The following is a 15655-nucleotide window of genomic DNA, read 5'->3' as shown; positions in this document are numbered from 1 at the left end:
CAATGGCATTTATATTATCAAAACTCATTGTTAAAATCAATAATGTGATTTAATTTTAAATCTTAAATTGTTTAAAGTCGCGTCATTGTATGACGTCGTCAAGTATAATATTTTCCACAACATCGCACGTTCACTTTTTACCGTCATAGATTTTTTAAAAGAAACATTATTTGGTTTGCAAGGTCCGTTAAATGGGGAACACCATATTCGGTATTTATATTATGTTTTAACAATTAATTCATGCTGTGTAATAAATATTGTATAAGATATTTCGATATTGATTGAAAATGTTTCAAATTGTTATTTATGAAACCTCTTATTCTAATGAGTGTATGCTATTATATTATACTTTGAAAAGCATATCTGTTGTACTATAATCTTATTATTCAAATTAAATTGTTAATTTAACAATGCTTGTCGTCAGTGTTAGTCGTAAATGCTTGTGATCATTGTTGTCAATGTTAGTCTTCAATCCTTATCGTCATTAAACATGAAGGAAATAAAAGCAGAAACAGAGACGTATTCTTGATTACTTGCTTATTCCTACGGCGTCCTCTCAACACTCAAACTAAAAAGCATGTTGATGCAGATTTTTTAAAAGAGAAGGTTGTTTAAGGTTAACAATATTGTTTTACGTTATCGGTAGCATGTTTAACGACATCGGATTTTTGGCGGATATACAACTCGGATACAATCTAATATTTGCGATATGTTTAAGTTTATTTACCGTACCCGGGGAACATGTAAGTAAAGTTAAGAGTACCCGGGGTACATGTACCGGTAAGTAGTACCCGAGCCGAGAATGACCAATCGAGCCTTAGTAAGTGATTGATGGTGTATGGGATAACATGCACTGAGGGTGTATATTTTTCATGAACAAGTCAATTGAAGGTGTTAGAGATGCATTGATCCATAACATTAAAAAGGGTAATTAACCAAGGGCTTATTAAAATTAAAACGATGATATTACATTGTACCAGATGTTTATTGTTGAGTACTGTAAGCTTGCAATATTTTAAATAATGTTAACAACTTACCTTGTATTAAGTTGGCACATTGTTGTCAGGTGTAGAAACTTTTTATACTTATTTCTGTTAAGTTGCACTGGCTGAACCAAAAGAATTATGTAGTCGTTTCTGAATAATCACGAAACAACCTACTAATGCATATATGCTTGCCAGTTACTGAGTTTGTGCATTTCCATTCATTATATTATCGGCCTTGGCAAACAGCGTAGACCCAGATGAGACGCCGTGTGATGTCTGCTATTTCGTTACGCTGAAGATTTCCATATCCACGGGTGTTTTTGTGTCAAATGTTATGATTTTTCAATAGATCGTATACTTATCTACAAAACAGCGAATTAGCGTTCACTTTACATCATCTATGTTATTTTGTTAATACTTTCTCGCGTTCTTTTCGAACCTGTATTGACAGCCATTGGTCGACGCCGTCTGCTATTTCGAATGCTGAAGATTTCCATATCCACTGGCGTTTTTTTATGTCAAATGTTAGTGTTTTCCAATGGATCGTTTACTTATCTACAAAACGGATAAGTAGCGTTCACTTTACATCGTTTGTGATGATGTTATTTTGTAAAAACTTTTTAAGCGTTCTTTCTGTCGAAGTCGGCCATTTTGACGGGTGTGAAAAAATACCGACGTTCCCGCAATTACCAAAATCCCCAGGAATCCCCTAGATCCCACGAAATCCCCATTAATATTGATTATTTATCGAAAAACTGCGTATTTTAATATAGATTGTTGCGAAATACACTGAAATCACTGATGAAACATTGTTTTTATCAAAGTTTGATTTCGGGGATTTCGGTAGGGAATTCGGTATATCCACATAGCGCATTTTGTAAATCCGGTTTTGTCAAACTTTCGAAACTTTTTCGTGATTTAATCAAAAACTAGATTTTTCCCAGGTATAACGCCTACGCCAACAGGTAGATCGCATTCTGGTCCATTTACATGTCAAATTTCAGCAAAAGTTGCCGACCAGTTTTCAAGCGCCTCAAATCGCGACTATATGCCTCAACTTAATGAAACTTAGCCCCCTTTATCATTCGTTCGAATGAACGTCATCAATGATGACGTCCAATACATCACTCATTCCATACTAGACTTGCGACACCTTAAGGGTTTCGCGGGATGGAATGAGTGGAGAGATGAAATCAAATTGAAAATCGATTATTTCTAAAAAAAAATGGTACGAAAAAATATGCGGGTAGGAAAAAAAAACAAATTTGGGTACGAAAACAAATTTGAGTACGATAAAATGGGTACAAACAAAATAAGGGAACGAAAAAACTATTTTGGTACGAAAAAAATGGGTACAAATAAAAAATAAGGTACGAAAAAATTTGTGTACGAAAAAAAAATGAGTACGAACAAATGGGTACGAAGAAATTTGGGTACGAACAAATTTGTGTACGAAAAAATTGGGTACAAAAAAATGTGGGTACGAAAAAAAAATTGGTTATGAAAAAAAATTAGGGTACGAAAAACTATTTGGGTACGAAAAAAAGGTTCAAATAAAAATTTGGGTACAAAAAAAATTGGGAACAAAACGAATTTGGGTACGAAAAAAATTTGAGTACGAACAAATGGGTTCAAAGAAATTTGGGTTCGAACAAATTTGTGTAAAAAAAAAATTGGGTACGAAAAAAAATTTGGTTATGAAAACCTATAGGGAACGAAAAAATTAGGGTACAAAAAACTATTTGGGTACGAAAAAAAAGGGTACATATATAAATTTGGGTACAAAAAAAATTGGGTACGAAACAAATTTGTGCACCGACGGACAGACGAAGCGGCGACTATATGCTCCCCCTAAAAAATTTGGGGGGGAGCATAATAAACAAGTTATGGCAATTTAAAGGTGGTACGCAAACTTAATAATAGATTTATCAATTATATGCTTATTGTAAGTGAAAACAAGGGACAAAATTGTCACAAAACCAGGTTTTCATTGTGAAAAAAAAATCTGATAAAGGGAGAAAACTCAAACTGAACTTTTGAAATGACCAAAAAAAATTAACCCCCTTTGAAAGTTTTTTTTCTTTTTAAATCTATTTTTAGTCGTGGCGGCCTTGACATTGGAGATATTGACGTGATTCTTTCGTGGGACACACCGTCCCATGATGGTGAACAAATGTGCCAAATGATTTTAAAATCTCACAATGAATGACATAGTTATGGCCAGGACAAGCTCATTTATGGCCATTTTTGAACTTTGAACTCAAAGTGTGACCTTGACCTTGGAGATATCGACGTAATTATTTCGCGCGACACACCCTCCAATGATGGTGAACAAATGTGCCAAATGATTTTAAAATCTGACGATGAACGACATAGTTATGGCTCGGACAAGCTCATTTATGGCCATTTTTGACCTTTGAACTCAAAGTGTGACCTTGACCTTGGAGATATCGACGTAATTATTTCGCGCGACACACCGTCCAATGATGGTGAACAAATGTGCCAAATGATTTTAAAATCTGACAATGAACGACATAGTTATGGCCCGGACATGCTTATTCCGCCAGCCCGCCAGCCAGCCCGCCCGCATTCGCCAATCTAATAACCAGTTTTTTCCTTCGGAAAACCTGGTTAAAAAGGCCATAATTGTTACAAAATGCTTGATACAGTTATCTGCTCTTGTTTATACATTGGGGTCATGTTGGTTAATAAGCAAAATACATGGTGTATGAACGCAATATGTCAAGGGACATAAAAAATATTTGAGGTCATATGCAAACTTTAACATAGATTTATCAATAATATGCATATTATTCTAAGTGAAAAAGGGCCTAATTCTGTTAAAATGCTTGATACAGTAAATGAGTTGTCTGCTCTTGTTTATAGATTGGGTTTATGTCGGTAATGAAGTATGCAAAATATAAAAGCAATATGTCAATGGACATAGGAAATATATTTGAGGTGGTACGCAAACATTCCAATGCGCAAGCCGACGCCGGGTTGAGTAGGATAGCTCGACTATATATATTTCATATATAACAGTCAAGCTAAAATGTAAATATACCATAAACAACAGGCTAACCTCAATCACAACTTTAATGCAATGCTTATAACAATAGAGATACAATGATATGCCAGGGATTGAAACTAACTGTTTACTATTGTGGGCAACCATCTTTAGTATTTTGGTTGCCCAGATAAAGAATAACGAGCCCAGAAATATGAACATGTGAATATTATACATTCTTTTAATAAAATAATAGATAATTAAAAACATTTGCTGACAACACATGTTCAATGCATGATGTTTTATTATGAGCCTGAATTGAATCATGTCCTATTCCTAAATAATGAATGTTATTTAACTAGTATTGATCCATGGTGATCAATTGTTTTTCAATTTTTATTGCAGTGAATTGTTTTAAGCTTTAAAAAAAAGAAGTTTACCAACTTTTGAAATTGAGTTGCCCAGGCCAAAATCTACTTGCCCCGGGTTCACGGTAAACCAATTATTTCCATCCCTGTATGCTCTTCATTTTCTGTTCTTCCATCGCATTCTCAAAATTAAACTTAAAGCCGATATTTTTTAATAACATTAGTATGAATTACTAACCATTATCACCCAAAAAACAATTTTACAAAGCTGTAATCCCGTCGTAGAGATTTAGTTTACTATTATCAGTGTTCTCTTTAAATACCGGCTGCTAGCGATCTTGCCGGTTACATTAACTCTTGATGCCGGCTACTTTTCCCAAATATATCAAGTAAATGTCACAAATGCTTTGGTTTTACTGCATAGTTGCCGGCCATATAACTGGCTACTCAAATTTTTTCTGGAAAACACTGAACTATGCATGACAAACACAAAAAAATTAAATACATCTTAGATTCATTGTAAAAAATAAATTGACACTTCCAGCTTGTCGTCACTAAAATCCAAAGATTCAAATAATTTTCCACGAGATATGTCAACAATTGCGTAATCAAATGAATGAAAAATAAAAGTAAAGAAAGCCGGATTTTACATAAATTTCAGGTTGAAACACAACAAGGTAAAGGTAGTCGGTGAGATATAATAATAATACAGTTAGTAAGGCTCGTACCCTGGGAACGGTAAATATACTAAAACATACCCGGGAATTTAAACACTAAATCGGTTGTTGTCGGCTATTTTGTAAAAATTAATTATGTTTACATTTATGTCAATTTTCTGTTAAATGGCATTTATACAATGTATTATCAAAACTCATTTTTACAATCATTAATGTGATTCAATTTAAAATCTTAAATTGTTTAAAGTCGCATCATTGTATGACGTTGTCAAGTATATTTTCCGCGATGTCGCACGTTCACTTTTTACCATCATAGATTTTGTTAAAGAAACATTTTTTGGTTTGCGAGGTCCGTTAAATGGGGAACACCATATTTGGTATTTATATTATGTTTTAACAAATAATTCATGCTGTGTAATAAATATTGTATAAGATATTTCGATATTTATTGAAAATGTTTCAAATTGTTATTTATGAAACCTTTTATTCTAATGAGTGTATGCTATCATATTATACTTCGAATAGCAGATCTGTTGTACTATAATCGTATTATTCATTCTTTATTGTTAATTTCATTTATTGTAGAGAATCGTCAATGTTACATCTAGTCGCCAATCCTTGTCGTTAGTGTTAGTTTTCAATGCTTGTTATCATTGCCGTCAATGTTAGTCGTCAATCCTTATCGTCATTATACATGAAGGAAATAAAAGCAGAAACAGAGACGTATTCTTGATTACTTGATTATTCCTACGGCGTCCTCTCAACACTCATACTAAAAAGCATGTTGATGCAGATTTTTTTTAAAGAGAAGTTTCTTTAAGGTAAACAATATTGTTTTACTTTAATCGCTAGCATGTTTAACGACATCGGATTTTTGGCAGATATACAACTCGGATACAATCTAATATTTGCGGGTATGTTTAAGTTTCTTTACCGTACCCGGGCTACATGTAAGTAAAGTTAAGAGTACCCGGGGTACATGTACCGGTAAGTAGTACCCGAGCCGAGAATGTCAATTGAAGGTGTTAGAGATGCATTGAACCATAAGATTAAAAAGGGTAATTAACCACGGGCTTATTAAAATTAAAACGATGACATTACATTGTACCAGCTGTTTATTGTTGTATACTGTAAGCTTGAAATATTTTAAATAATGTAAACAACTTACCTTGTATAAAGTTGGCACATTGTTGTCAGGTGTAGAAACTATTATACTTATTTCTGTTAAGTTGCACTGGCTGAACCAAAAGAATTATGTAGTCGTTTCTAAATAATCACGAAACAATCTACTAATGCATATATGCTTGCCAGTTGCTGAGTTTGTGCATTTCCATTCATTATACTATCGGCCTTGGCAAACAGCGTAGACTCAGATTAGACGCCGCATGATGTCTGCTATTTGGTACGCAGAAGATTTGCATATCCACGGGTGTTTTATGTCAAATGTTATGGTTTTTCAATAGATCGTATACTTATCTACAAAACAGCGAATTAGCGTTCACTTGACATCATTTTTAATTATGTTATTTTGTGAATACTTTCTCGCGATCTTTTCGCCTTTGGTCGACGCCGTCTGCTATTTCAAACGATGAAGATTTCCATATCCACTGGCGTTTTTTTATGTCAAATGTTAGTGTTTTCCAATGGATCGTATACTTATCTACAAAACAGATAAGTAGCGTTCACTTTACATCGTTTGAGATGATGTTTTTTGTAAATACTTTCTAAGCGTTCATTCTGACGAAGTCGACCATTTTGACGGGTGTGAAGAAATACCGAATTTCCCGTAATTACCAAAATCCCCAGAAATCCACGAGATCCCACGAAATCCCCATTAATATTGATTGTGTATTGAAAAACTGCGTATTTTAATATAGATCGTTGCGAAATACACTGAAATCACTAATGAAACATTGTTTTATCAAAGTTTGATTTCGGGGATTTCGGTAGGACTTCGGTATATCCACATACCGCATTTTGTAATTCCGGTTATGTAAAACTTGCGAAACTTTTTCGTGATTTAATCAAAAACTATATTTTTCCCAGGTATAACGCCTACGCCAACAGGTAGATCGCATTCTTGTCCATATACATGTCAAATTTCAGCAAACGTGCTAGGCCAGTTTTCAAGAAACCCAAATCGCGACGATTCTCGCCAGCTTAACGAAAGTTAGCCCCCTTTATCATTCGTTCGAATGAACGTCATCAATGATGACGTCCAATACATCACTCATTCCATATTGATGGTCCTTGATGACGTCACAGTGTTGATAGCATCAGTGCACGTGACGGTGATCGTTTAACTCGTAGCAGAGTCTTAATCAAGCAGGGCAATCGTCTTGACGTCGAACCCTTTAAAAAAAGCACCTAATTAACCATGATGGCTTAGCAAAAGGTGTCACCGATATTTAAACCATTTTAGCATCTCTTTGACACTCGCATTAACAAAAATTCATCCACCTTCTCCTCATCATCATCAACATCCACCCCCTCCTCCTCCTCCTCCTCCTCCTCCTCCTCCTCCTACTCATCATCATCATCATCATCACTATAACATCATCATCATAAGCAGCAGCTGCAGCAGTATACTGATAATTATATTCCTACTCCTCATCAACAAAACCACTATAACAATCATCATGACCATATTAATGGATTCACCACTATCACAATCATCATCATCATTAAAATAACGTCACTAAACTTACGTATTACCGTCACCAAACTAACGTAACGACGTCTGCACATTAACGTAATGACGTCACCAAACTTACGTTGAGCTCCGGTAGCGGTATCCACCTTGGTGATGCCAAACTTTGCACTCTCCGGCGCGTTGATGGAACAGGAAATAGCGTCATCCTGGTCGGTAACGGTGAACTGATGTACGGAAGTGCCCACTGGCGATAGGTCATCCAGCGGACCGGAAGTACCGGCAAAATTGGTTAGAACGGGGGCCTTTAATGAAGATTTACTCTTTTTTTTTCAATTTGAAAGTAAAGCATATGCCATATCTTAAGAATTATTTTTTTATATAGAGAGGTAAAAAACAACTTGTGTAATGTATCCCATGATGTAGGCTAGAATATCTAAGTCTACGCCCTTACAAACGGAATATATAGCTTATATCTATGTCCATAGTGTTTTCGCTCAGTTATATCCATTATTATTTTATTTTTGGAATCACTGTCACAACTTTAGAAAATCGTCAAATATATAAAAAGTTAGTTTTTTTAATGTTGTCCAAGCAATATCAGGCCATATTTTATTAAAACAAACGCTTTTCTTCATTATACCGTTTGCTTCACATCGGGAACTAGAATACACAACTTCTATGTCTAGAATCGAACGTCTCCTGTACCGCAATCCTCACGCCCCCACCCCCCACCCCCCGCCCCGCCCTCCCCTTTCGCCCGCCACGCTTTGGCGATCCACAAATGTGAATTATTTCATATATCTGTCATTGCATTGACCAAATGCAACCGTCCATAGCTTAGGGATGTATTGGACGCTGCTTTCCGGACACATCAACGGACCGACAGACCGAGCTACTCCGAAACACTGCGTTCATGCGGTCTTCCGATTGCGGTGCTCATGTAGGAGAGAATACCGGTGAATTCGATAAAGAAATGAGCCGCGCTGGGGTAAAACGGGGCTGAATGCATGTGCGTTAAGTGTCGCACCAGATTTATCTGTCTAGTCTGCAGAGGCTGATCAGGGACGATACTTTCCGCTTTAACAGGATTTGTTGATAAAAAAGAGAATTTCTTTAAAGCCTCTATAACGTTCAAAATCAAAGACAAATTCATAAAGTATTTCGTAAAATAAAGTTAACACCTAAGCAATCAGTGTTCCTTATAGCAATAGCCACAATTTCAACGCTAGATGTCATATGATAACATATATTTTTGCAGATTAAAAAATGCTCGTTTTTATTTGTTTGTGACACAATTAATTCCATTTTAATTTCCCGCAAATATATCTATTCATACGAAACACGAACACTAAAATGGTACCATGTTAGTGTTAATGTGTCGTATGAATACATATCGTTGCAGGAAACTAAAATGGAATTAAATATGCAAAACATTAATAAAAACGAGCTTTTTGTGTCTACAAACATCTTTTTTTACCAGACCACATCTGGCGTTGAAATTTCGGCAATTGCCATTAGGAACACTGATTTTTAATTGTTCAACTTTATTTTACGAAATATTGTACGAAATTTTCGTTGATTTTGAGTAGTAATGGGGCTTTAAAAGTAAAATGCCGTACAAGCGGACTGCAGAGGCTAATCTCAGACGACACTGTACGCACTTGCATTAAGCCCCGTTTTCCCAGAGCGCCGCTTAAATGTACACGTACCGCGTCCGAAATGTCCACCTTGTAACTGCTGGTGATTTGGTCCGTCCCGTCACTGCACGTGATCGTCATGGATTCTACAGCGGTGGCGTCATGATTCAGCGTACTCGCTGACCCCGCCTTCAGCCAAAGTTCGTAGGCTGCAGATAAAACAAATTGCAAACTTTAACTAGTTGACAATAATACTGCAAGAACTATAAATATAAATTATTGAATAAAATCAGAGTAATGTAATAAAAACGAAAATTATATGAAAATTATATATAAATATAATAAGAAATAACACATATTTAACAAAAAAATGAAGAAAATATAAATAATTCACTTAACATATTCAAATAAGTGCAAAAGTACATTTTTTAAAAATAAGTTCAAAAAATGAAAACAGTGAAAACAGTGAAAACATAGTCAGCCGTTTAAAGAAAATAAAAATAAAACTCACTATATGTATCAGTATGAACTATCCAAAGAGTTTGTTTATTGTTGGTCAGATGACTCGTTTAGAGAAAATAGAGCGTAATTCTTGTTCATTAAAAATAACCACATAGCAGCCTGTGCAGTCCGCACAGGCTCATTAGGGACGACACTTTCCGCCTTAATGGAAAGTTTCGTTTATAAGCATTTCCGAAACGAAACTCCAGTGCAGGCGGGGCGTACTTTTTTAAAGTTTTTTTCTTAGATTTGTAAATAATACGAACCTGATCCAACCGTTTTGATTTCAAACTTGGTGTTATCGACTGTGCACGTAATTGGGTTCGTGTCCGTGATGTCAAATGCATAGAGAGACCTAGCCGTTGTCGTGGCGTCACTGATCGGGGTCGGGTGAACGGTCAGAAGAGAAACCGGAACAAACACCGGGGCCTAGAGAGTAGAGGTCAATTAATTCAGAAAAATTCACTCATTAAGTAGTTGCATTACATAAACTCAACCAGAAACGAAAAACGTTTTATATAATTTTTGAATCACTTTATTTATAGACTTCTTAAACCGCTAACAAAATGCTAAGTAGAAGATGTCTGATACTTAAACATCTTAAGAGCAATTTATTAAATAAATACATTTATATGAGTATTGTCAAGTTGTTTAAGTAAATAATCGTTCACATTTGCCAAAATACTATAATTAGGTATACTTGTACTTATAATATGAAATCTTCAAATTGTATTAGATTTTGAATGTTTGGCTTTCAATTAAATCTAAAATATGTGATATATGTTTTCCTGTAGTTTATAGAGAAAAATATGCAATATTATTACTTATTTCGAACAGAAAAAAACTATTAATGAGACAAAAAGTGAATTCTTTCATTATCTTTTACGATCAAATGACGGATGTATTATTCCCGCGAAGGTCTTAAGTTTAAACCTCTTAAAATGTTAATAAACTGTTAAAAAGAATTAAATAACAAGACAATAATTGTGTACATCCGCTTGTAATGACATAGAAAATAAATATATTCACTCATTCATGAACATATTTTTTAATTAAATGGGAATAGGGATTTTTCTGAAATAATCACGTAATGACCTAAAAACGATGTCATTTTACAGTAAAAAGTGAACATGAGCGAAAGTTTTCACTTTCATCAAAACAGTAGATTATCATATTTAAATCTCTGAGAATTTTTTCGATGCATTATCCATTAAAAAGCATTAATAATATTAAGCAATAATTGAATTAATATTTCATATATGGTTCACTGATATTCCCCAATAAATAAAAAGAAAAAATAAGGTAAGCTCACACAATGTTTTACTCTGATAGATCTGGCATGCACCGAATTTAGCACTACTTTTAGAGCAAAATTAGCCTGGACAAAATACCCACATAAGACTAGCTTATTATCGTCGACCAGGATTATAACTGAAATTAATCTTAATTCACAAGTCAACTTGTTTCTACGTCAGCTTTCTTTAACGACACACTGTTCTTTACGTCACGTTGTGTATGACGTCACGCGATTTCTGACGGGTCACTGATGACGTAACACTTACTGTATTCGTAACGGTGACTGTAATTGTTCCGGTGGAAGTGTCGCCGCAGCGGTCGGTGGCAGTGATAGTCAGTGAATAACTTCCGGCACTCAAGGAGGCGCCGCTGCGAATATCATCTGAAAATTTGAATTGATATATATTGTTAAAGAATAAGGTATGGAGATAACCAGGGTTTTTTCACTAGATGTCGTCTAGATTTTTTTTATTTATTTGAAAAGCCGTACCTATACATGTACTATGAAAACTAAGTACTGGAGGACAACGGCATACAACTATGTACATAAAGTAGTTGCTAAGCCTGAAGAAGTTAAATACTGTTGAACAAGTTAAGTCATTGTAATGTTCACGTGCTGTCACTGTAAGTAACAAATGCCCCCAAAGAATTATTTTGACCCAAACGTGTGATATTGACCTTTTCTTTCTTGTCCTTTGAGATAGCAGCCAAGTTTTTGAATGCCATAATATAAAGTTCATCAGTGGTTGGCAAAATTATGGATTATAATGCATTGTTGTTGTTGTGTTTTTTTTCCAATCAAAATCAAGTCTGGTAATCGGCCCCATTCCCAATGGAAAAAGGTATATTTTTTTCGAAATAGGAGCTAAAAATTCCCAATAGAAGGTTTGCAAAAAGAATTGATCTCAATATTTTGTCCATTTCTCATCCATATGAGCTCAACCTTAGTATATATAATACTGAAATCACTTATGTTCTCAATTTTGAAGCATCTTTTAGCAAAACAATTACAACACTGATTCCCCAATTTAGGCAAAATGACGCAAATTTTCCCCATCCAAAGGGACACGGCCTCATTCCCAAAATGGTAAAGAAAACACACACTGTCGGTCAACTCTTGAAATCAAGAAAATTCATGTCCCACGTTCTCAAGAAAATTCATGTCCAACGATATCAAGAAAATGCATGTCCCACGAAATCAAGAAAAATCACGCCCCAAGAAATCAAGAAAAGTCATGTCCCACGAAATCAATAAAATTCATGTCCCACGAAATTAAGAAAATTCATGTCCCACGAATAATAATGAGTTTACAATATTCGAAGACCGGCTCATATCTATCATAGGCTGATCATATATTTCCTTGCTGAAAATAATCGTTTCAAGACGTACATCCCGTGGCAGTCTTAACCACCGAGAAAAGGGAACTTCCGGCAGTCTTCATGACGCTGAAACCGGAAGTAACCGCCACGAGATCGGTTGTGTCCGCATCCGTGACGTCAATGGTAAATATCGGCTGTGACGTCTTAGTGTCGCTGATTGTGACGCTATCGTCCACGATTACTGGATCCTCATCTGAATACGCATAATGAAATAAATGCGAGCTCATAACATAACTATTAACTGATAATACAAATTATTTTCGGTTTTGTTTTTGTTTCATTGGTTTCTTCTTTGTATGTTTTTTCTTCTTTAAGACATACTCAGACTCGCAGCAATCGTATTGATTATATCGATAACGTCAATCACATCAAATCATATGAATCACTCAATCACACCAAACATAACAACCACATAAATCACATCAATGGCCAAAAGAACTTTAAAAAAGGACAAAGTGAGCGACGACAAAACCAAATGTTGATAGACGTACCCTTTTTTCAAACGATGTAAATATGTGAGAATCCCGTCGCTGGCAATATACATAGACAACCGCTACTTACTGGCAGTCACAACCGCTCCGGCGGCGTAGGTATTGGCAGTATCCGGCGTCATCGCCCAGGGAACTTCCGTCCCAACGACCGGGGCCGCCAGCACCTGGTTCTGGGTGCTCGAACCCGCTGCGACGCTGGAAGGAATGAGCTCTGCACCGGATGTGTACCTGCGTTACAAAAACAAATAGGGGAATTCCACTAAGACCCGATTACCCACGATTTGTCCCGATTTCCAATATTTTGAGGTCGGGGACATTCTTAGCTCAATCGGCGAAGGTCCAAACTCATTCGTTGTTAGTCGCGGGCCGATCGTAAGTGATTCCTTCAACTCGTGAGGTCCGGAAAAATCGTGGCCAGATTTTAAACGTGTTTAAAATTTGACCAAGACAGAATTTAATCGCAGTTGACTCGTAACAGCGTCGTAGTGCGTTCTTGGGCGTCGTGATAGAATCGTAGGAAATTCGTGACTCAATCGGGAAATCGGTGATCACGTGATCTGTCTACGAATCAGTTACGACTTTGTCAAGACTCTCAAGAGTTCACCCCGAGTGATTTGCGAGCCCGCTAAGATTCTCGCGATTTAGTTACGAAACAGTTACGATTTTGTGAAGAATGATTAAGAATTATTATTTTTCTATCATGTTTTTTGTCGAATAACCCACAGTAAGGAGTATAGATGCGTAGGAATTAAATCACGAATGCGGAGCCCGAGTGCTTTGATAACACGAATCTATACTCCTTACTGTCGGTTATTCGACAACAAGCCATCATATAAAAATATTATTTATATTCTAACACGATTCGGATTGATTTGGTTCAAGCTTTTGGACGTGAAGTATATTTTTCAATACTCTGCCCTTCTTAGTACAAAGTTCACTTTTTAGTGACGTCATTGAATTGTACAAACATATGACGTCGTTTTCATTCATAAATATTTTGCAAATTACATCACTTTCACTGAGAACAACACTAATAGAAACTAAATGAACACACGTGTATTAATTCTTATGAAAAGCTGACATGCTATAAATGTTTTCTTAATTACGTTTCTTAAAAAAAACATTCTTTGCTGGCGTGGTCAAGCCACTTATCACTAAATATACAATTTGTTGTTTCATTACATTTATATACATGCTACATTTATTGCATTTCTTTTATAGCGGGATTTAGCACGTGCATTTTACTGCAATGTTTTCTTTATTTATTCGGAACTATTTTCGAAACATAAAGCTCCGCCCACAATTTATTGCAGAATAACCCACACTTGATTTCCTTCTATGTCTATAGAAAACAAGTCGCGTGCGGGTGTTAGAATCAATATCAGTAGATATTGGCGCCTAATTAATGGGTGCGTTCGGTGAGGTCCTAGCTTAGTCGTGACCGATCTGCATCGTTAGTAGTACAGGTCGCAGAAGATTCTTACACATCGTAGTGAAGTCGCGACCCTATTTGCAAGACTTCAACCGAACCCCACGATTCGTCGTAACTCAATCGTACCAGTGTCGTAACTGAATCGTAGACTGTCACGAGTCTTCCCGATTCAATAAATGTGATAAATCGTAGCGAATCTTGGGCTTGTTTTCGTGGTGGAATAGGGCCAAAAGACAGTCAACTGGTAACACTATTCACTTTTTACCGCGATAGCAGCACTAACATTCGCGGAAGGGCAGACCATCGGATACAATGTTTCTATGAACCGGAAGTGTATGAAGTGAATAGTGTTCATTTATTCACACACATATGAACTGTTTTATATATCGTATATAAATATAACAATCTTAAATCAAAAACGGCCATGAACATGGAGTGATGTCACACATACCACCCTATGACGTCATCGATTTCAACCTCTACTGTACCCGTCGACAAAGGAATGTTTAGTCCGACGGCGGCTGAAAATAAGCGAATTTGTACATTTAAAATACAAAATAAAGAACGACAAACTATAAAGTAAATCATGTGGAAGTTCTTTATTTATTTTTATGTTATTGCTGAGAATTTGTTCATTTTAAATACATTATTAGGACCGGAAAATTATAAAGAAAATCTTGTGAACGTTCTTCGTTCTATTCTGACAAACACTTGATCTGAAATATACATGTCTGATGTTCAATATTTTGCTGTGCCGTTTATGTTATCAGAATATCGGTGACAAAATTGTGGCAACTGATTGTTTTAATTTATAACGAACATTTGTTAGGCGTAGGTGTATAACAGTGTACTTGTTCTATTGTGAAAAAAATCAAAGTAAAACAAAATAATCGAAACGCCGAATGTCATTATTCCCTCTTTAATTTCAGTGTAAAGATATGCGGAATTTTTATATAACCTTCCGAGAATTAGCTTGTACTTTTGTGTGGAACTTGTTAAATAAAATCAAGTTAAGTTTTGTCTGCTCTCCGTTACCTGTAAATGTTTGTTGCGCAAAAGTTCGTAACTTGATGTCGAATGTCGGCCGCCATAGATGCATCGTGACGTCCCAAATTGAGCACGTCACAAAGAATTTCCAGTTGTTGAGCGTTCCGCAGCAAGGCGACTTGGAAGACCCAATAAAAATGTCAGCCCTAAAAGTGGAAAGAGTTCAGATAAAAAATTATG

The 15655-nt window shown here is 35.8% G+C and overlaps 1 protein-coding gene across 1 annotated transcript in view; it reads right to left on the bottom strand.

Annotated features, from left to right (window-relative positions):
• Positions 1 to 7296: 7296 nt before the first annotated feature.
• LOC127865429 (mucin-5AC-like) overlaps positions 7297 to 15655 on the bottom strand; it is an 8916-nt gene continuing 557 nt past the window's right edge. Inside the window, exons 2-8 of the mRNA XM_052405333.1 lie at positions 13067 to 13224; positions 12516 to 12698; positions 11392 to 11507; positions 10096 to 10258; positions 9401 to 9537; positions 7813 to 7993; positions 7297 to 7390 (exon numbers count right to left, since the gene is read on the bottom strand). Coding sequence (XP_052261293.1) covers positions 7356 to 7390; positions 7813 to 7993; positions 9401 to 9537; positions 10096 to 10258; positions 11392 to 11507; positions 12516 to 12698; positions 13067 to 13224 — 973 coding nt within the window. The 3' untranslated portion in view covers positions 7297 to 7355. The remainder of the gene's footprint in view (positions 7391 to 7812; positions 7994 to 9400; positions 9538 to 10095; positions 10259 to 11391; positions 11508 to 12515; positions 12699 to 13066; positions 13225 to 15655) is intronic.

Source organism: Dreissena polymorpha, chromosome 1 (assembly GCF_020536995.1).
Source record: "Dreissena polymorpha isolate Duluth1 chromosome 1, UMN_Dpol_1.0, whole genome shotgun sequence".
NCBI classification, from domain to species: Eukaryota; Metazoa; Mollusca; class Bivalvia; order Myida; family Dreissenidae; genus Dreissena; species Dreissena polymorpha.
This window is presented reverse-complemented; position numbering and strand designations above follow the sequence as displayed.